Consider the following 23,737-nt stretch of genomic DNA (forward strand, 5'->3'; position numbering starts at 1 on the left):
TGCCTACCTGTGACTCATTATCTCTGCTATATAGTGAGCAGCAATTATCCTTTTCGTAATATTGTTACATTTCACCTTGGATTTTCAATTGTTTGATTTTGCATGAAATGTGATGCAGTAGAGTTAGCACAAACACAGTGAAGTGAAGAAAAGACTAACATAACTGAAATCAGAAAAATTATTTTATTACAGAAGAGCTGAGTAGCAAAGCTTTTCAGGTGCAGGTCTTGTGTGCAAACACGAAAATTAAAAACAGTAGATTGCCTCTGAAGGACCCTCAGATAGAATAATAAGACTTGTTTTACAAATTCTGTATACTGTTTGGAAATCATTGAAGCCCAACTTTTGATGAGAAGTTAGACTTTTATGAAAATTTGCAGAAACTGATAAAGAACAGTATATTCCACTACAACTGCGGATTTCAGTGTATGAGAGAAAAACTTAAAAAAAGAAAAAAAAGGAAAATAAGTAGGAAACATTGGATAAGATGCTACAGATGTCAAAAATCATACATCATGTGTGTGACAGAACTTTTGGTCACACTGCCATTCTTGCTGCATGAGTTATGTACAGTAAACACTCATTTATAAAACTAATTTAATGAATTAATCCAGTTATAATTTGGAAATAATTACTAAATAATTTTTCTGTTTCCATTTCACGTAGAATGAGTGAGGACTGGAGCACACAGCTACATATACTTTGTTGGAAGAGAACCACTGCCCCGGCTGTCAGGGTCTCAAATTTAGCTGTCAGCCAGTGACTGCAAGAAGATACTGCATATTGTTCTTGTTCCCTGCAATCATTATTTGAAATACTGTGTAATTGTAAAATAACAAAGGACTACTGTAAATGACCTGTACTGTACTAAACAAATTGTACCAGTTGTTTGGCATTTGCATCTGTTACTGTAAGGTGAGGAGTCATAATTCCAAAAACTGTGGTGCTAGCAGCATGGTGTAGTGGTTAGCATTGCTGGTTGACATGTTGCGGGTTGTCAGTTCAAACCCAATCACCATTAGTTATTTGTTATTCAGAATTGATCATTTCTGGAAAGTTTTTGAAGTATATTATGTTTGTAATGTTTGTATATTCTGGAATATTCAATTTTTGTATAAATAGCTGCACTGTCCACTCAGGAAGTGCATTCTGTTTTAGCTGTACATGGATGTCAGTAATAAATGTGTTTTCAGTACTAAATGTTGAACTTCATAGATGACGACACCTTAAGATTTGGACTTGATTGTTGTTTCGACATGTCAATATGACTTGACACTCATAATGGCAACAACACATGTACTTGTGAATTTATACTACTGCCAAAGGCACCAAATATGCACTATATTGTTGAAATCAATGGCATAAAAAAATGAATAACAGCTTGTAATGGCAATGGCAAATGGTACACTTTCATTTTCTAGTATACAACCAAATATACATTAAATTCACTATTGGATTCAGTAATATTTTTTGCATGATTTCCTGCTTTTATTTACATTTATACAGATGTTGACATGTTGTTTGCTTGTGAACTAGTGTGAAAGAGTTGTTTTTCATTCAAATATCGTAACTGACGAGTGGTTTTTCAAAGTTGATAAATGTACAATTGTTCAACATTTATATTTTTGCAGTTACACATCAAGTTTGTTGCCATGCATGACTTGATGTGATGGTTTTGTTAAAAGTCACCATTTGCTGTTGTTAGGGGGTGTTGAAATCTATAATTTTTACAAAACTCGATATTTTCTCCCCACCAGTTAAATTGAAAGTTGATATATGCAAACTGTGGTTTGCTTCTGGGACACCTGACAGCCATTAAGTACTTTAGAAAGTGCATTTTAACTATCAGCTGTTTTATTGAACCTACATATCATCTACCAGTCATAGACCAATAAGACTTTCTTTGAAAACTTCAGTGAATTTTTGAAATTATCTACCTATCTGACCTCTGACAACCCCCCCCCCCCCCCCCTTATTTTATATTTTTGTGTGCCACGTTACCCACATAGTTCTGCTTATGACCCTTTCATACTCAGATCATTTTCTATTTGTCATCAGTTTAGTGTGTGCTACTGTGAGCATTCTGTACGTATGTAATGGTTAATTGATATAATTATTTTATACTATAGCTTTTATTTTTGTTATGGATCCAGTACAGGGTGGAGATTTGTTGACTTGTACAACTTCTCCCCCTTTTTAAATTTTTTAAATCATGACAGAACAATATTCCTGTTAGTTGTATTGTTTTAAGAATTTGAAATTGGTAATTTCTTCACTTGTAAATAATAGATTTCAGCTATCAGTTGTCTGTTTTAAATTTTATTGGCGGATCTAGATTTCAGCTAGAAACTAGCCATTCTCAATGCGGATCTAGATTTCAGCTAGAAACTAGCCATTCTCTATGCACTATCATTTTTGATCAATGCATGTAATGCCTGTTGGTCGGGAAATGTATTCTATGAACTGTGGATGAAGCCCAACCAACAAGCATTACATGCATTGATCAAAAAGGATAGTGCATTGAGAATGGCTAGTTTCTAGCTGAAATCTAGATCTGCCAATAAAATTTAAAAAGGACAACTGATAGTTGAAATCTATTATTTACAACTCAATCTAATAGTTGCTGCGTGCAACAGCCTTCTGAATGGAAGGTAACCTGATGAATTTCTTCATTGTATTTCACACCTGGTGGACACAGTTAAAGAATGTCTGTGTTTCTTCATATTCATATCTGTGTATTATGGTATGTCTTGTGTATTATGGCCCTCTTATAATTACAGTAACAACACTGCTTAATGGAATAGTTGTAGGTCATTGTGATATCATTTTATGTAAGTTGTACTTAGACTGTTATTCATGTTTTTGTACGTGAAGAGCCTTGTTACTGAATATGTCAAGTCAGTTGCTTCATGTATTTCATTATTATATGCCTCTCCATCTTTAGAATGATTTTGGACATGATGTGGTTTGTTACTGAACATGCAGTTTATTATTGAATCCCTCTCATCTACGTGCTGGGATTAGAATAAGCCTAATTTTTAAGTGCACAGGATGTTGTGCTCTATACATGGCCCTGATATATATATTTCCATGGTTACATATAACCAGCATTGATGTGTTGAGGTCATATGTATCATACACTAATGACATCCATGGTCAATCATCTTTACATATAACCTGACTCTATTCATTTTAGTACCCTGTGTTTTGAAATAGGTAGATTTTATCATGTACTTACATTTTGTTGCACACAATATTCAAATGACGTGATATGTGATGGTAATGGTTTTTCGTGATATGTGATGGTAATGGTGTTTCTACAATGGCATCTATGATTATATATGCACAGCATGCCACTAGTACTATTACTTCGTATCTTTCGCATGCAATAACGATGATTTCTAACCTGATGTCTAGGAGGTGTTTGACAGTGTAGTCTTACCACATCAAGCAACAAGTTTGTTTGATTTACTATCCTATGTTAATATGGCAACTACTTCTTGTATATGCTTTATTAGTTCCCAAGAAGCTAATGTTGTTAATTGCTCACATGTTTCCACTTTGTATCCAGTATTTTACTTTCAGATGGCTGCCTTATGCCCCTTAATCATAAACTGTACAATTTGAATTATGGGCAATCTTTACATCCTCATTAAAAGTTGCATGTTGAAGATTATTTGTATTTACATTAGTTTGGAACTGTACAGTTAGTCCACTTTCATAATATGATTGTAATTATTTAGAACTGTCAGTTTCATAAAATGTGAAGCTGTTACATAAAAAGCTATGTATGTTGGTATCTATACGCTGTCTGATCCACTTATGTATCATTGCTTAAAGGTTGTGGTTGTAGGTTAGATATCACCTGACATATAATGTTTCACTTTAATTATGTGACTACTGTTTTTATTACTTAAGTATTTGTACCATGAATATGGTTTACATATCTGATATTTTTAGTGTATCTGGTTTCATTGTTATGTGGACATCACTTTTATTTTGTTATTGTGTACACTGTAACTATCACTGGAACTGTTCTCTATGTTTTCCATCTATCAAAGACTTTTGGTAAAGATACTTCATCCTTTGCTTTGCTAATGATGTAAACGTTCCTTGTTATGTTGGCTATGCATTACAAATGTGCTATCTTTGATGTCACTCGGCAAATGTTGAACTTTGCCGATGTTATGTTCCTTTTTTTTTCTTCTATGATACATTCTCTATTTGACTTGAAGGATTGTGAGATATGTTCATTAGTATTTCAAGGATAGGTGGTTGTATGGATGTTTCACTGGGACAACCTTGATGTTGTATCAGCTTAAAGGAAACTGAGATATGTTTTTAGCTGATCTGTTTTACCTTGTACATATACATATGTAATTTTGCACCCATATTTTGTTATGTCACTTTCATGTACACTGTATTTTTTCCGTGTTGTGTTCACAGACATCTGTTGACAATGATCTATGGCAGAAACCAGCAAATGATATACAGGTTATATAAAACAGCTGATGGTTAAAACGGATTTTGTAAAGTAAAAAAAACGTTAACTCCTGATATATAAATGATCTAGTAGAAAGCACTGTATTCTCTTTAAGGCTATTCGCAGATGGTGCAGTTGTTTATACCAAAGTAACAACATCAGAAGATAGTACGAATTTGCAGAATGACCTGCAGAGAATTGATGAATGGTGCACACTCTGGTAGTCGACCCTGAACATAAATAAGTGTAACATATTGCACATACATAGGAAAAGAAATCCACTACTTTACAGCTACACTACTGATGACAAACAGCTGGAGACAGCATCTGCCATAAAATAACCTACCCAGAGCGAGAGATAGTCGGAAAAGCAGACACAAGACTCAGATTCATCAGAAAAATCTTAAGGAAATATAACTCATCCACGAAAGAAGTGGCTTATAAGGTGCTTGTTTGCCTGATTCTTGAGTATTGTTCATCTACCTGGTTTCCCTATCAGGTAGGACTGATAGAGGAGACAGAGAAGATCCAACGAAGAGCAATGTGTTTCATCACAGGATCATTTGGCGGGCGAGAGAACATTACAGAGATGCTAAACAAACTCCACTAGCAGATGTTACAAGGGATATGTTGTGCATCATGGACTATTGAAATTTCAGGACAGCACTTTTCAGGAGTAGTCAGACAACATATTACTTTCCCCCACATACATCTTGCGCATGGACCATGAGGAGAAAATTTGTGAAATTAAAGCCAATACAGAGCCTTACCAACAGTCATTCTTCCCACGCACCATTTGCAAGTGGAACAGGGTTGGAGGGATCAGATAGTGGAACCGAAAGTACCCTTCACCACACAGCATTAGGTGGCTTGCAGAGTATGATGTAGATGTGATGTATATGTAGATTGTTGTTCAGTTCAGCCAGCTTTCTTTGGGAGAAGGAACATCAAGAAAGAAGAAAAAAGGAAGAATACTCTTTGGATAAAATTCAGCACAAGGGGAAAAAATGGCTGGATGGTACCTGTATGTGCCACAACTTTTCAAGCAACAACAGATATGTCCAAAGACAGACTCTCAAAAGTAATAAGATTGGGAGAAAAATAATCAGTTAATAACAAACCACAGGTTCCACAAACTTTGTGTGAAGGTGTTATATTAAATAATGAAGGAGGAAAATCCAATGTGTTTAAAGTATGTTTCTATATGCAACAGAATCAGCCATACCAAAGCTCTCCATAGGTGAAGTATTCTATTCAAGACAGTTTTGGCTATAAAATTTATGCATATAATTCTTTCCTGAGCACAGGCAAAGAAAATGTTGCTTTTTTTACGTGGCTTGAAACAGAAGGACCGAAATGAGACAGTGAAGTACCCTCTGCTCTATTGGTTTTCCTCAGAAACTTGAGGCATCCCAGCCAGTAAATGGTCCAAATGAAATTCATTTATTTTCTGATTCCTGTACCAGTCAAAATAAAAATACAGGAATGATGTGCACAGTAATGGCCTTCATGGAAGAAAGTGGATAATGTAATAAGTTTGTCAGATGCAGCTGAAACTAGGGCTGCTCGACTCTGTTAAGCATGCTTCTTCAACCATCAGAGCATATAAAAATCATCCATTCTTGATTAACTAGGAACTATAACTGTATTTACTGAAAAGTTAAACAATTGTATCCAATCTGTTACATCAGTGAGAAGATGTTTTACATGAGCATAATATTGTCCTTAACACAATGGGAAACGCTAACAGAAAATAAATAGTAGAGATTAAGTTGTAACTATGTACAGTTATGCACAGGATGAAGGAAAGGCAAAGAATAAAAGGACTGCACACACACAGCAGATGACGATGGATGACGAAGATGTGTCAATACATCAGCCCCTGTGGTGGAAGCCGAGTGGTATCTCTGAAATGTGCAGGGGAATGCACATGGCATCAAGAGCAAATCGTACATATTGACTGTAGAAGTGAGCTGGAAAGTTGCTGAGTTTGTAGTTGCACTTGAGTTTGAGGTCATGCTTGTGGCTGCACCAAGTTAGGAAGCTGTTTTCTTGAAACATCAGTTGCAGATACATCCTGAAAGATGTCCATTGATTTGACTTGGTTAATGGAGACAGTTGTGGTCCTGCCATTGATGGTAATGTCTAGTGTCTGTAACACTCAGTGTGGGCCCGTATATGGAGCTTGCATAGGAAGCTTCACACCATCTATATATAGCATCATGTTTGAACAGTTAGTCAAACCATGACGTATGTAACAAGGTGGTGTGCCACGCCTAGAACCTTCATACAGAAGAAAGCAAGTGATGAGCTCATGCAAGTGACATAGAAAATTTGGCTGATCTTGAGTGGCAGAACTGCTGAGAATCAGGGTCAACGAATTCACCTGGAAGACACATTGATTTGCCAAAAACCAGTTGTGCCAATGAAACATCTCTGTCCAGCTTCTAAGTGTTTTGCAACCCAAAAAGAAAAAAGAAGAAAAAAAAAGAAAATGTACTATTAATCTTGGGCGTTCCAGTTTCTTCACAAATCCCATAGTATCACATGAAGGGTGTAGAAAGGTATATTTTACCCACCTTTATTGTAAAACCTTTCTAAATTTAGAACACACTGAAACCTCTATTGGCTCCAGCATAATGAATGTAACTAAGTGGTAGCTGGTAGTGTTTTCTGCAGCATTCTTTTACAGGTGGAATCATAACTTCACATACAGAATGACTCAACATTTACATTATGTATAGTACTTGTTTGCAATGCAGAATAATTCTGTACATGGGATACTAGCAAATGAATACATTACTTACTGCAGCTACTGAAGGAATATTTCTCTGGTCTGGTGATGGGTGTGTCACATCTGCTCCTATGATCATGATCGGTTCAATAAGACATGGAGGTCTGAAAAAAAAAAAAAAATAATAATTTTTGCACATTCTCACTTTATAAATGAGGTGCTTCATTCTATGAATGTGAGCTGGCCCTTCAGCTTATAGCTTGCAGCAAAAAGGATAGGGGTGTTATTTTAACTTAATGAGAAGTTCATATAGCGAGAGGGAGAAAAACTGTTGTTGTAGATTGTATTTTATTGGTCCTGTTGTCTACATAGCAGCTTATGCATAAGACATTGGACAAGTAAAGTTATAAATATACAGTCTGAAAGTAATTTCAAGGCATACATATTTAAGCTTACAATAATACACTTTACACGTAAGTATTTATATAACACATTTCATAAATTTAAATATTCTTCAATGGAGTAAAAGCAGTGATGCTGTAAATATGACTTTAGAGATTTTCCAAATGTATTGACCTCTTGATAGCTTTTATGTTTTCAGGAAGTTTGTTATAAAGCTTAACTCCCATGTGAAAAGTACCTTTTTGGCACAGTGCTGTGCTGATTCAAGTCATATGTAAGTTTCTGTTTTGTCTGGTAAAGTGCTCATGTATATCACAGTTTTTTTGTAGTCTCTGTTCCTTGCCTATTACATTTAATTTAAAGAACAAAAGGGTTTCCATAATGTATACACACGGTAATGGGGGAATACCAGATTTCTTAAACAGCAGTTTACAAGAGTCTCTAGGCTTGCACCCAAACAAGATTCTAATGGCCCTTTTTTGTAGTTTAAAAGTGCTATTAGCTATTTTAGAATTCCCCAGAAGGTGGCCCCATATCTAAGACGAGAATGAAAGTACGCATGATACGCATTCAATGCTGTTTTCTCACTACAGCATGATTTTAATGAACAAAGAAGATAACATGTTTTGCTCAGTTCTGCATTGAGATATTCAATATGCTTATTCCATCTGATGTTACTCTGCAGCCAAAGTCCTAAGAATTGGGTTTCAGTACTGGTACCAACTGGTTCGTCATTGATAGAGACTGATGGGATAAACATGGCCTTGTTAGGAACATTGTGGAATTTTAGAGCAACGGTTTTCTTACTGTTTATTACAAGCTGATTACTCTGTGCCCAGCTGCTAAGTTGTTTCGTGACCGTGTTTACTGTCTGCTGTAACTGTTCATCGTCATCTCCTTTTAGTAGAATCGTGGTGTCATCTGCAAATATGATTGATTTGTGTGCATTAATATTTAAGCTTAGATCATTTATGTACAGAAGAAACAGAAGGGGTCCCAATACGGATCCTTGGGGTACACCACATTTTATTTGTTTATAGTCAGATAAGTGATTAGATACAGTTTTTAGTTCAATATTTGTGTTCTTGACGCACACTGCCTGCATACGATTTTTCAGGAAGGACCTGATCCACTTGTTGGACAGACCTCGAATACTGTATCTTTCTAGCTTTGATAGCAGAATTTTATGGTCCACCATGTCAAAAGCTTTTGACAAGTCAATAAAGACTCCTATTGTTTCCTGTTTTTTGTCCATCAGGTTTAGGATGGAATTGATGCACTCATAGACAGCAGTTGTCGTTGACCTCTTATTTCTGAATCCATGTTGTTCATTACATAGGATGCTGTTTTTATTTATAAATTTCATAAGCTTCTCATACATAACTTTTTCCAGTACTTTAGAGATGCAGGAGGAAATTGTGATGCGTCTGTAGTTATTTACATTGTCTTTAGCCCCTGTTTTATATACAGGAATAACTTTTGATGTTTTTAACACATCAGGGAAAGTGCCTGCCTGAAGTGAGCAGTCGCATAAATGTGTGAGTACTTCAATTAGGTTTGATGCGCTCTTCTTTAACGTTGTTGCAGGTATACCATCAATACCTGCCGATTTGGAATTTTTTAGTCCTTTTATTGCTTTAGCTACTTCATCTTGTGAAACAGAACTGATGTACATTGATCCTCTACATGCACTTATTTTATACTCATTTGCCTGGATGCTCTTTAAGTTTGATTGTAACATATTTTCAGCAACACCTGTGAAAAAGTTGTTAAATGTGTTGGCTACTTCTAAGGGGTTTGTTACTTTTTATTTTTATGTGATAGTGTTATATTTTTCCAAGGTTGTCTGTATTCTCCACAGTCTGGACTAGGCACCTCTCCACACTAGTCTACCCTGTAAAAGTCTCTTCATCTCTGAATAACTACTACAACCTACATCCATTTGAACATACTTACTGTACCCAAGCCTTGGTCTCCATCTACCAATTTTATCCCTACACTTCCTACCATTACCAAATTATCTATTCCTTGATGTCTCAGGATGCATCTTATCAACCATTCCCTTCTTTTAATCAAGTTGTGCCATATAGTTCTTTTTCCCCCTATTTCCTAATCTTCAATGTTCTTCTATAGCACCACATTTCAAAAGCTTAAATTTGCTTTTTGTCTCAACTGGTTAAATACTCTTTTTGTCTCAACTGCTTATCATCCATGTTTTATTTCTGTAGAAGGCTATACTCCAGACATTTACCTCCAGGACAGACTTCCCAACATTTAAATTTATATTCAATGATAAAAAATTTCTCTTTTTCAGAAATGCTTTACTTGCCATTGCCAGACTGCATTTTCTGTTCTCTCTACTGTAGCCATCATGCCACAATAGCAAAACTCATCTACTACTTTTAATGTCTCGTTTTATAATCTAATTTCCTCGGTGTCGGCTGATTTGATACGGCTACATTCCATCACCCTTGTTTCACTTTTACCAATATTCATCTTATAACTTCTTTTTGTGATACTATCCATTCTGTTCAATTGCTCTTCCAAGTTCTTTGCTACCCCTGACAGAGTGACAATGTCATCAGCAAAACTTGGAAGTTTTTACTTCTTCTCCCTGAGCATTGATTTCCTTTCAAAATTTCTCTTTATTTCTCTTTACTTTATCTTGAATAACACAGGGTAAAGGTTACAATCCCGTCTCACTTCCTTCTCAACTACTGCTTCCCTTTAATTTATTTCAACTCTTGTAACTGCAGCCAGATTTTTGCACAAATTGTAAATCACCTTTCACTCCCTGTTTTTGAACACTAGAGTCCCATTTCAGAGTAATTGGGTGTATACACCTTCCTGCTACCCTCCTTGTGGCATTTATTGCTTGCTTTGCTTAAATAAATTAATATAAATGCCAAGGTGGGCCCTTGAAGAAGCCATGGCCAATTTCTATTTTGATATTGAAAGGAACAAACACCCGCAGAGTGCTGCTAGAAAAAAAGCTTTCTTGAACAAAAAGATGCACTGGAATCTATACTGATATGGATTTGATGGAAAATTTCTGGCATTGTGCAGCTGGTTCACAGTATTAAATGGAAGGCACAGTGCTAAGAATGCTTCTCATACTACAGCAGGAAACATTTACAGTGGCATCCAGGAAAGAAATAACTGTTTGAGAGTTTGACCCCCTCCCTCCTGTGTTCCCTTCTTCCTCTGTAATTGCTAATGAGAAGTATTCAGCTTAACCTGTTGTGGGGCGGCGGGTGGAATAATTGTTAATGTTCCAATTATTTATTTAATGCTGTTGTTTGCCGTTCTTAACACTGGCTCTGTAACTACAATATTGGCAACCAGAAAGTGATTAGCAAAACGTGAAACCTGTAATTAGAATTCCTAGTGCCCACTTCATCTTAGAAATACATTTATAGCTACAGCTTATAGCTCTGAGGAATTAGGAGATTGTCTGGGATTCATAATCAAAAAACCATTCTCTCTAAAATGTTCACTATATTCTGAAAGTCACTGACCAAAAAGAATCCACACAATCCAACTACCAGAGCAGTTCAGAGTCTAATGCGCTGATGCAACTATAACTGTTCAAATTAAATGTTTAAGTGAATGCTCGCCATAATTTGATGATAATGTTCACCAAACGCCACGCTAATAATGGTAGAATGTCTGTCCTGCGGCGGCATGTGAAAATACGACATACGCAAACTAAATCTAAAAACACAGATGATGTGACTTACCGAACGAAAGTGCTGGCAGGTCGATAGACACACAAACAAACACAAACATACACACTAAATTCAAGCTTTCACAACAAACTGTTGCCTCATCAGGAAAGAGGGAAGGAGAGGGAAAGACGAAAGGATGTGGGTTTTAAGGGAGAGGGTAAGGAGTCCTTCCAATCCCGGGAGCGGAAAGACTTACCTTAGGGGGAAAAAGGGACAGGTATACACTCGCACACACACACATATCCATCCGCACATACTGGCTTGTGTCTGTGTATGTGCGGATGGATATGTGTGTGTGTGCGCGTGTATATCTGTCCCTTTTTCCCCCTAAGGTAAGTCTTTCCGCTCCCGGGATTGGAATGACTCCTTACCCTCTCCCTTAAAACCCACATCCTTTCGTCTTTCCCTCTCCTTCCCTCTTTCCTGATGAGGCAACAGTTTGTTGCGAAAGCTTGAATTTCGTGTGTATGTTTGTGTTTGTTTGTGTGTCTATCGACCTGCCAGCACTTTCGTTCGGTAAGTCACATCATCTGTGTTTTTAGATATATTTTTCCCACGTGGAATGTTTCCCTCTATTATACGCAAACTAAAGATAGATCATTACCGTCATCCCAAAATTAACACTTCACTCGAAAACGATTTCATGGTTACGCGTATCCCGAGTGACTTATTACTGCATCCGAGGCTGTTTATATCAACGATACCAACGCGACGCGACTCCCGGCACAGGTGGTGCGCTAATCAGTGTCTGTAGAGAACTGGGACCCTCTTTTTCTCGCACAGCGTTCTTACATATAAAGCCGCGGTGCGGACGGCTAGGGGAACACCTGATCAAATTTGCTCTCCCGAGTAGGCGCTGGGCTAGTAATGCACCACTTTAAATTATTGAATAAATCATTGCTTCCTTTTCTGATGGATGATGAAGCTCTCAATTTAAATGTGCAATCAGCACACAGGTAAGTAATCATAATAAAAGTCTGACGTGGCTAAGTCAAATATTTTGGGCGAGATAATTAATTTAATTACACTACACGCAGTAGACGAGCTCTGAACTTACCCTTTGGAGATACGCTATCGCTATAGTTTTATAGTTATTCAGTTGAAACTTCTCACATCTTTATTATTATAGCGGATCTCCCTTCTACTTAAATTTAAACATCCTAGCTTTATTTATTCGCCTACTTAATCTATCTTGCTTCCTTAATTCCTAAGACAAAAACCAGAAAATCATGAATTTCAACTAAAATTTTAATTTGAGATCCAGAATACTGTTTCTACTAAATTATTATGCAAAAGGAATCTAAATATAAATTTTTAAGTTTCTAGCTCTTTTCTGTTGCGCTAATGATTTTTACAGAAAAACATCCAAATTTCGAAAATGGTTAAAGTTATTTAACTGATATCCAACACATATTGATTTTGTATTACTCCTGACATGCTAGAAACGTTTCAGGTTATTTACTTCATTTTAAAGTATTGTGCAATATTTATGACGTCGGAGCTAGTTACAGCAGACTAGGCTGGCACACAATGGAAAGACTGATGTGAATTTTATATGGCGTGAGAAGGCTGCTTCCCTACACTGTGACTGTAAATACACAATGATGGCACAGTGAAATTTATGCTGTGGCTGGCATCCAAGAGTGAGATGAAATCTTGTGAAGAAGAAGATGAGTTTCTGTCTCTGAGGAACAATATAATTGGAATAAAAATGGTTACTAATTTCGCTGATTGACTGTTCTTTCTGTTCTTGGTAGAATATTTTATACATTACTAATGAAAATACACATGACACTGGTACAATATTGTAATGCCTCTACGGAGAATCTCAGTTGTTTTCCAACAATGCCCTTTATTAATATTTGATTTAGGACAAAAATGAGAGGAATTATCTCAGGGAAAATGTGATGTAAAATTACTGAACTTGGATAAAATATGCAACACATAAATATATAACAAATTACAACAACTGTTCTGAGAAGAAAGTAAGTTGAACAATAAACCTGGATGACTTGTTCCAACAGAGAGGCTGAATAAAATAATCTTGTCATTTACAGGTCCAATATTATAAACAGTTAAGATATAAGTGAGATTAAGCAGGTAAGTGGTGCATTTGTAATTGGGACAGTGTAATTTTTTTTTTTACGAGGAATAATTTACAATATAGTCTGGATGGGATTATGAGTAGTATCTGCAGTTAGGCGTGAGTGAGTAAGAGAACTGTCTCTGAGCATTCTGCAATAAGTTTTGGCAGATGGACATATGTTTATTAATATCCAAAGCAGTTCATCTTCCTTACTTTATGGATGTGGTAGTAGACTTCACTTCGCACCTTCTAACCACGGTCTTCTTTAAGCAGATGTTCTGCAAAAGTAGAGTTTCCTTTCCTAAGTTTCCAACTTCTGTGGTGTTCCTTCCTCATGGATGCATATTGTCCTGCCAGACTGATCTACATAGAATCTGGCACAATTAAAACTGACTTTATATATTTCACTCTTTTCTACAGCCGAAGTGATGGACTTACCATTAGGCGAAAAGTGTTCAACAGTGTTGTGCACATAAAATGACATTTCAAAGTTCCAGGATTTTAGATTTCTTGTCACAATCAGATAAACTTTTTCTAGATATGGAACTGTGTACCATTTTTGAGATCTTGAGGTGATGAGCTGAGAACAGGGCAAAAAAGTGAGGACACTTGTTGTTTCTGCTTTTTATGAATTATGAAGTCCGCCAATGCTGGGGACTAGCCCTTGTTTGATTGTATTTAATTCAGTTGTCATCACTCATGAGGATGGATATTAGGTGATGTGTCACTGAAATGAATGCAGTATGTTTATGAGTCAATAGATGCAGGGAATTGGCAGACCATACAGTGTCTGCATTGGTAGGGTTTCTGTAAATCTTGGACGTATATCTATGCTTAGATTTACATAATTTACTGAGTTACCCCCAGCTCCAGAGTGGATATGACACTGTTGTTTCTGAAATTTAGCTGCTTGAGGAATGTTCGAAGTTGTCTGATAGTATATGTAAATAAGCATAACACATCACTGACATATCCAAAGCAGCATCCACCCTTGAAAAACAAGGTGTTATTTTCCAAAGAACTGTTTTCAAAATTTTCCATAAAGTTTTCAACAAGAATTGGACTGAGGGAGGATCCCATGCCTAGACCATTCGACTTTTTGTGTATCTTGTCATTGAAATGAAAATTATTTTTTGTTAGGCAAATGTATGTAGATCATCCTATTTCAGCTCTGACAACTGGGTTAGCTCCTGATTTACGTATTAAGTCTGTGAGAATGTTTAGGTGATACTGTTAAGGTATATTAGTAAATAAGTTGCTGACATCAAAAGAAACTAGCTCGACACAAAGGACGATTTGAACTGAATTTAAGAATAACATGATTTGGTTTAAACTTGGTTTTAATTTTGATCAAGTCAGTTATCTCACTGGCTAATTTGTAGCATAGGGCTGAGAATGAAGACACTACAGAATGGGTGGGCATATTATCCTTATGGAGTTTATGTAGGCCTTACAGTCTGTGAGCTATAGGATTCATGTTGGTGATACAAAAGGTATCATAGTCTAATATTATACTTTTACTCAGTTTGATAATACTTCTAGCTTTATCATTAGAAGATTGTGTGGGGTCCTTTGCATCTGTTGTTGGGGGACATCATAAAATATTGCATTTTGTTTACGTAGACACCTTTTTTCATCACGACAACAGTACTCCCTTTGTCTGATATGATTACTGTAACCATACTATCACTCTTCCTGAAACTGTTTAAGACTTGTCTTTTTTTTAACTGAAGGGGCACTAGTAATAGGTTAGACCTTCCCAGTTCATGAGCATGTTTCGAGGAGATATCACACCCTAGCATAACTCAAGGGTTATTTCTTCCCCCCCCCCCCCCCCCCCCCCCGCCCCTTCTATTTCTTTCCTGGAAACTTTGTGATAGGGCGTGTTTTTGCATTTTTCCCATTGCTTTTGGAGACTGCCTACTTAAAGAAGGCCATAATTGCTACGTGAAACATGAAATCTTACGTCACATCCATAAGAGAGGAAGGTGAACTACCTTGAAATAATGGAAATTAGTAAAAATATGTCAATTTTGCTTATTGCTACATGACCAGATACAGTTCGATTATTTGCCACTTGTAACTGCAGATACAATTCAAAATCCAATCCAGGCTATGTTGTAAACCGCCCCTTCTACTCACATGCCCCATTTTTTTCCTTTATTTCAGTTACTATAGTTTCACTACTCTGTCACAGCTACAGCTGCATCACTTGTCTGCTTAATCTCACTTATATATCTTATCTGTTTGTAATATTGGGCCATATAAAGGACAAGATTATTTTGTTCAGCCACTCCCTTGGAACATGTCACCAAAGTTATTTTCTTCTCAGAAAAGTTGTCATAATTTATTATATAGTTCATTATTCAACATCTCACATATTTTATCTAATCCAATAATTTTACATCACATTTTCACTGAAATAATTCCTCGTTTTAGTCCTAAATCAAACATTACCAATGATCATTGTTGGAGACCAACTGAGATACTCTGTAGATGAATTAGTTGATCTTACGAAAATTTCATGGCCACACACCTTTATCTTTGTACCTGATGATGGTGTAACAGATGAAAACCAGTTTGCAAAATCAATAACAAAAATCCTAGAACATTACACCAGTGTCACATGTGTTTTCATCCATAATGGTCCTAATTTGATTGATTTCCATGACATTATTCATTAAATTGTTTTATGATTCTATCACTGTGAGAATAACTCATATACTTAATTATGGCAGAAGATATAAATGAAAATTTGTTAGACAACTTTAGGAAGGAAAGCATCTGAGAGAATTTCCTAGACAGCAATACCATTTGTTTTAATGAACTTTTCTGATCCTAAATTATTCAACATGCTGTACAGTTCTTCAGAATGGCACAATTGCAAATCAACAAATTTATGTTAACTTTTACATTTCTTGTTTCAGTTTGAGTACCTGTTTTGCAAATCATATTTCCTCTCTCCTACCCCTTTCCACACATGCCTCCACAATTTATCAGTTGCACTGACTGGCCACAAATTCCTCTCCTGTGTCAACATCTTCATTGACTAGCACTTGCACCCCATGCCCTCAAATTACATGTGGGATGTGTTCCAATCTCTGCCTTCCCCTACAGTTTTTATCCTGTACAGTTCTGCTTAGTACCCAGGAGATTAATTCCTGATGCCTTACCACATGTCCTATCATTGCAAGATGGCGTTGAGTGAACATTTTTCGTGTAGTGATGTCCCAGTTTCTTTAAAAAGTGATAGTGAGATTTGTAAAATTTGCGTGAAGAAGTTCAAAAGAGGGATCCTGTGTGCTGACTGCAAGTACTGGTACCACAATAAATGTGTCAAAGTCAATTTGAAATATATAAAAGATGAACATGACTGGACATGCCGACAGTGCTTCGTAAGTGCCGCGGAAAACGAAATAACGAACACGCTAAAGACAAAAGAAAAAATAATAAGCGTGTTAACAGATGATTTAGTATCAATCAATACAAAATATCAAGAACTTCTGAGAAAATATCAAGAGCTGGAAACTAAATATAAAGCAGTGGATCGGAATGATCACTTAACTCAAGACAACGCCATTGTTAATAGTCATTCCGCGTAGAAAATGTGGTGTGTGCCGAAAAAAAACAAACAAGCAAGAACTACATGTAAGTACAGCCCCAGTGATACCATTATCAAACAAATTCTCAGCACTTGTAGCGGATTGTGGTAACACAATAGACATAAACAAACCAGAAAGTAATCACAAAACTACCGCTAAAGAACCAAAAAAGAACTTGCCAACCTTAAGATGCACCAAAGGGCTTCTTCTGTATGCCGACAGTCATGGAAAAGATTATCCAAACGTTTTCGCGAAAGTATGCCTTCAAAGCATTCAGTTTTTGCAAAATCAAGCCTGGTGCAATGTTAAATGCAGTGGTGGAGAATATTACAACAGAAAAAAGTCAATTGGACAAAGACGCTCACGTTGTGATTATTGGCGGCAGCAACAACGTATACAAAACTGAAAGCAAGACAGCCCTGCGAGACCTCCATAACATATTACCAAAACTATTTCAAACGAACATTGTCATCCAAACGTGCCAGTGCGACATGATTTACCACAGTGATCGTGTGTAAACAAAGAGATTCGACACTACAATTCCGAGCTAAAGAAACTGTGTGATAAATTTAGCCGTGTAAATTTGATAGACTTAAGTAAGATGAGTCGTGATGAATATACAAAACACGGATTCCACTTAAACAGGAAAGGGAAGGCCAAGCTAGTTTCCCACAGGTCAACCAAGAGCAGAGGAAGACAGTATTACCATCAAATTGAATGAAAACTTTACGAACAAAAAGTCAGAAGTTGAAAATATTTTTAATAATCATTTTCTAAATGTTATGGATATAGTAGGATCCAGGTGTTCATTAGAAGATGCTAGGCTGTTAATGGAAGAGGTCATACCTATGCAATTTGATACAATTGAAATCTCACCCACTTCTCCCTCTGAAATTAGGAAAATAATAAACTTGCTTAAAAGCAAAAACTCACATGGAATTGATGGCATTTCCAGCAAAATACTAAAAGCTTGTTCTCAACAGATAAGTAAGATTCTCAGCCACCTGTGTAATAGCTCTCTGGAACAGGGCATTTTCCCTGATAGACTGAAATATGCTATTGTTATACCTTTGCATAAAAAGTGGGATAAATCTGATGTCAACAATTACCGTCCAATCTCCCTTCTAACAGCTTTATCCAAAATTTTTGAGAAAGTAATGTATTCAAGAGTAGCTTCACATATCTGTAAAAATGAAATACTAACAAAATGTCAGTTTGGTTTCCAGAAAGGTTTTTCAACAGAAAATGCCATATATGCTTTCACCAGTCAAATTTTGAATGATCTGAATAACCGAACACCTCCCATTGGGATTTTTTGTGATCTCTCAAAGGCTTTTGATTGTGTAAATCATGAAATTCTGCTAGACAATCTCAAGTATTGTGGCATGAGTGGGACAGTGCACAAATGGTTTAATTCGTACCTAACTGGAAGAGTGCAGAAAGTTGAAATAAGTAGTTCTCGTAACATGCAAAGATCAGCACATTCCTCAAACTGGGGAACTATCAAGAATGGGGTTCCACAAGGGTCAGTCTTGGGTCCTGTGTTGTTCTTATTATATATTAATGACTTGCCATTCTATATTCATGAAGAGGCAAAGTTAGTTCTCTTTGCTGATGATACAAGTATAGTAATCACACCTGAGAAACAAGAATTAACTCATGAAATTGTCAATACTGTCTTTCAGAAAATTACTAAGTGGTTCCTTGTAAACGGACTCTCACTGAATTTTGATAAGACACAGTACATACAGTTCCGTACAGTGAATGGTATGACGCCATTAATAAATATAGACCTTAATCAGAAGCATATAGCTAAGGTAGAATATTCCAAATTTTTAGGTATGTCCATTGATGAGAGATTAAATTGGAAGAAACACATTGATGATCTGCTGAAACGTTTGAGTTCAGCTACTTATGCAATAAGGGTCATTGCAAATTTTGGTGATAAACATCTTAGTAAATTAGCTTACTACGCATATTTTCACTCATTGCTTTCATATGGCATCATATTTTGGGGTAATTCATCACTGAGGAATAAAGTATTTATTGCACAGAAGCGTGTAATCAGAATAACAGCTGGAGTCCACCCAAGATCATCCTGCAGACATTTATTTAAGGATCTAGGGATATTCACAGCAGCTTCTCAGTATATATACTCTCTTATGAAATTTGTTATTAACAACCAAACCCAATTCAAAAGTAATAGCAGTGTGCATAACTACAATACTAGGAGAAAGGACGATCTTCACTATTCAAGATTAAATCTAACTTTGGCACAGAAAGGGGTGAATTATACTGGCACTAAAGTCTTTGGTCACTTACCAAATAGTATCAAAAGTCTGACAGACAACCAACAAGTATTTAAGAAGAAATTAAAAGAATTTCTGAATGACAACTCCTTCTACTCCATAGAGGAATTTTTAGATATAAATTAAGAAAAAAAATATTAAAAAAATAAAAAAAGATAAAAAAATAAAAATAAAAAAATACAAAAAAAGTAGTTATATTAACTTAAGTATGTTGTTAAATTAACCTAATTATGTCATGTATTGGAAAATTCGACTCGTTCCACATCATTACGAAATATCGTATTCATGATCCATGGAACTAGTATTAATCTAATCTAATCTAATCTAATATAATGGAAGGAAACATTCCACGTGGGAAAAATTATATATAAAAACAAAGATGAGGTGACTTACCGAACAAAAACGCTGGCAGGTCGATAGACACACAAACAAACACAAACATACACACAAAATTCAAGCTTTCGCAACAAATTGTTGCCTCATCAGGAAAGGGGGAAGGAGAGGGGAAGACGAAAGGAAGTGGGTTTTAAAGGAGAGGGTAAGGAGTCATTCCAATCCCGGGAGCGGAAAGACTTACCTTAGGGGGAAAAAAGGACAGGTATACACTCGCACACACGCACATATCCATCCACACATACAGACACAAGCAGACATATTTAAAGACAAAGAGTTTGGGCAGAGATGTCAGTCGAGGCAGAAGTGTAGAGGCAAAGAAGTTGTTGAAAGACAGGTGAGGTATGAGTGGCGGCAACTTGAAATTAGCGGAGATTGAGGCCTGGCGGATGACGAGAAGAGAGGATGTACTGAAGGGCAAGTTCCCATCTCCGGAGTTCGGATAGGTTGGTGTTGGTGGGAAGTATCCAGATAACCCGGACGGTGTAACACTGTGCCAAGATGTGCTGGCCGTGCACCAAGGCATGTTTAGCCACAGGGTGATCCTCATTACCAACAAACACTGTCTGCCTGTGTCCATTCATGCGAATGGACAGTTTGTTGCTGGTCATTCCCACATAGAATGCGTCACAGTGTAGGCAGGTCAGTTGGTAAATCACGTGGGTGCTTTCACACGTGGCTCTGCCTTTGATCGTGTACACCTTCCGGGTTACAGGACTGGAGTAGGTGGTGGTGGGAGGGTGCATGGGACAGGTTTTGCATCGGGGGCGGTTACAAGGATAGGAGCCAGAGGGTAGGGAAGGTGGTTTGGGGATTTCATAGGGATGAACTAACAGGTTACGAAGGTTAGGTGGACGGCGGAATGACACTCTTGGCGGAGTGGGGAGGATTTCATGAAGGATGGATCTCATTTCAGGGCAGGATTTGAGGAAGTCGTATCCCTGCTGGAGAGCCACATTCAGAGTCTGGTCCAGTCCCGGAAAGTATCCTGTCACAAGTGGGGCACTTTTGTGGTTCTTCTGTGGGGGATTCTGGGTTTGAGGGGACGAGGAAGTGGCTCTGGTTATTTGCTTCTGTACCAGGTCGGGAGGGTAGTTGCGGGATGCGAAAGCTGTTTTCAGGTTGTTGGTGTAATGATTCAGGGATTCCGGACTGGAGCAGATTCGTTTGCCACGAAGACCTAGGCTGTAGGGAAGGGACCGTTTGATGTGGAATGGGTGGCAGCTGTCATAATGGAGGTACTGTCGCTTGTTGGTGGGTTTGATGTGGACGGACGTGTGAAGTTGGCCATTGGACAGGTGGAGGTCAACGTCAAGGAAAGTGGCATGGGATTTGGAGTAGGACCAGGTGAAACTGATGGAACCAAAGGAGTTGAGGTTGGAGAGGAAATTCTGGAGTTCTTCTTCACTGTGAGTCCAGATCATGAAGATGTCATCAATAAATCTGTACCAAACTTCGGGTTGGCAGACTTGGGTAACCAAGAAGGCTTCCTCTAAGCGACCCATGAATAGGTTGGCGTACGAGGGGGCCATCCTGGTACCCATGGCTGTTCCCTTTAATTGTTGGTATGTCTGGCCTTCAAAAGTGAAGAAGTTGTGGGTCAGGATGAAGCTGGCTAAGGTGATGAGGAAAGAGGTTTTAGGTAGGGTGGCAGGTGATCGGCGTGAAAGGAAATGCTCCATCGCAGCGAGGCCCTGGACATGCGGAATATTTGTGTATAAGGACGTGGCATCAATGGTTACAAGGATGGTTTCCGGGGGTAACAGATTGGGTAAGGATTCCAGGCGTTCAAGGAAGTGGTTGGTGTCCTTGATGAAGGATGGGAGACTGCATGTAATGGGTTGAAGCAAACTGTGCGAGAAAGTCAGTGTGGAGAAAGCTCCAATTGCTCTGGGCTACAACAGCGAGACTTTTTTAGAATAAAGGACCATAATAATAGTTTTCAGGAATGTATTTCGGATATGACTGAGTCCCGTTCGCGCAAAGAAAACCCAGGCTGTGAAATAAGTGCTCAGTCATTGCAGATCAGTTCCAAAAAACCAGTGTATACAAAATGTCGTAAAAAGTGTAACTCAAACAATTTTGTTTCGTGCAAAATGGTAAACAAACAAGAAGGGATAACACCCTTAAAGTTAATGCATTTAAATGTGCAATATCTCAGAAACAAACTAGACATTCTACAAATATTCATAGAGGAACACTTACCACATATACAGGTAACAACGGAACACGGGCTAAAATTCAGTGAAATACGAGGCCTATCCAGAAAGTAAGTTCCAGTTGATCGTGAAATGGAAACCACAGTGAATATCAGAAATGTTTTATTTGTAACAGTTAGCTACACCTTCCAGCTACTTCTCTGCGTAGTCGCCGTTCTGACTTAAGACATTTGTCGCAGTGTTGTACCAACTTTTCAATACCCTCATCATAGAAGGCAGCTGCCAATGCTTTCCGCCAATTCTCCATGCTGCCCTACAGCCCGTTATCTGTGCCAAAATCTTGCCTTCATAGACAGCGGTTCATGCGACCAGAGATGAAACTCAGAGGGAGACAATTACGGGCTGTATTGTGGGTAATCAAACACCTCCAATTGAAAACGGTGCAGGAGCATCTTCATTGCCCCTGCAGAATGCGGCTGAGAATTGTCTTGAAGAAGAAACAGCACAACAGTTATGTAATGTTGGCTGCATAGCTTCAAACGAAATTTCTCACCAGGCCCTCGTACTTGGCGGGAGACACTATTTTCTAGACATCTTTTATGCGCTCACTGGGAGTTCAGAAATGAAAAGAGCAATGTGATGCTATCTGGGGTTATACTAGAGACACTACCCAACACATCTGTGCAAAGCTTTATCGGATTTTCATAGTCGTTTCCGTTTCACGACCGATCGGAACTTACTTTCTGGACGCTCCTCGTAATATACTATAGATTAGAAGGTTACTTACTAGCAAGTAGTTATTGTAGGCAAAACCATAAAGGTGGTGGTGTGGCAATTTATGTTAATAAGGATGTAGAAGCTAAAAAAATTTCCTTTCTTGAACACCACACCAAAGAAGGATCAATTGAAATGACAGGTATTGTACGCCACAGTAATGATCTTAAAGTTACCAAAGCATAAAGTGATTGGAGTGTATAGGCCACCAAATGCTGATGCAATGCTGTTTATGGATAATCTTAGTAGTGTTGCTGGTCAGGCTGGTTCTAATGACCTTACTATATTAGGTGGCTTTAATATAGATGCAAACTCAAATAGTATAGTAACTTGAAACTCAGTGATGTACTGATCACATACAATCTTGTAAATATAGTGAACTCAGACACCAGAGTGACTGACACATGTTTCACTAGAACAGATGATGCTATAATCAACAAAGATGTTATAGATAAGGTAAATTACAGTAACTTAGACTTTCTTTATTCTGACCACTTCTGCCAGGTGATAGAATACAGAAATTCAGTTGTGCCTAAAATAACAAAAATTGTGCTACAGAAACGAATGCTGAATACCTCAAATATTAATGCTCTTAAAGACAAACTAGCGAATGAGAAATGGGTTTCTGTGTACCAGGTAAAAGGGTCGGATGAGAAATGGAATGAATTCTACTCAACCCTACTGCACCATTATGAACATAGTTGTCCAGTCAGAGAAATCCAGAAGGTAGTTAAACACTGTCAAAATGGAAGTGATCCCAGACTGAAACTCCCACCAAATCTGATTAGGCTCAGGCAGCAAGTACATGATCTAAACCAGCTTTATAAAGCTACTACCATGCAGGTTTTCAAGGAAAAATACAATAGGGCCAAGCAAACTTTTAAAACTGAAATTGTCAATCTAAGGAAGCAGATTAACAGCAAAACAATAGAACAGTCTGACAACAGAAGCAAAGCATCTTGGAATCTGATTGACAAATACCGAAAAGGTCCCAACAAGATGAACATGGAACCACTCAGCATAAGACATGATGGTAACATTATAAAAAACCCAGATACTCTATGTAA

At 37.5% G+C, this 23,737-nt stretch overlaps 1 protein-coding gene across 2 annotated transcripts in view; it reads right to left on the bottom strand.

Annotated features, from left to right (window-relative positions):
• The window catches only part of LOC124712545 (protein argonaute-2-like), a 303,522-nt gene that overhangs the window by 31,386 nt on the left and 248,399 nt on the right, over positions 1–23,737 (bottom strand). For both annotated transcript variants that reach the window (XM_047242853.1, XM_047242854.1), the window contains exon 16: positions 7,291–7,381. In XM_047242853.1, the coding sequence (XP_047098809.1) occupies positions 7,291–7,381 (91 nt within the window). The remainder of the gene's footprint in view (positions 1–7,290; positions 7,382–23,737) is intronic.

This window comes from Schistocerca piceifrons, chromosome 8 (genome assembly GCF_021461385.2).
Source record: "Schistocerca piceifrons isolate TAMUIC-IGC-003096 chromosome 8, iqSchPice1.1, whole genome shotgun sequence".
NCBI classification, from domain to species: Eukaryota; Metazoa; Arthropoda; class Insecta; order Orthoptera; family Acrididae; genus Schistocerca; species Schistocerca piceifrons.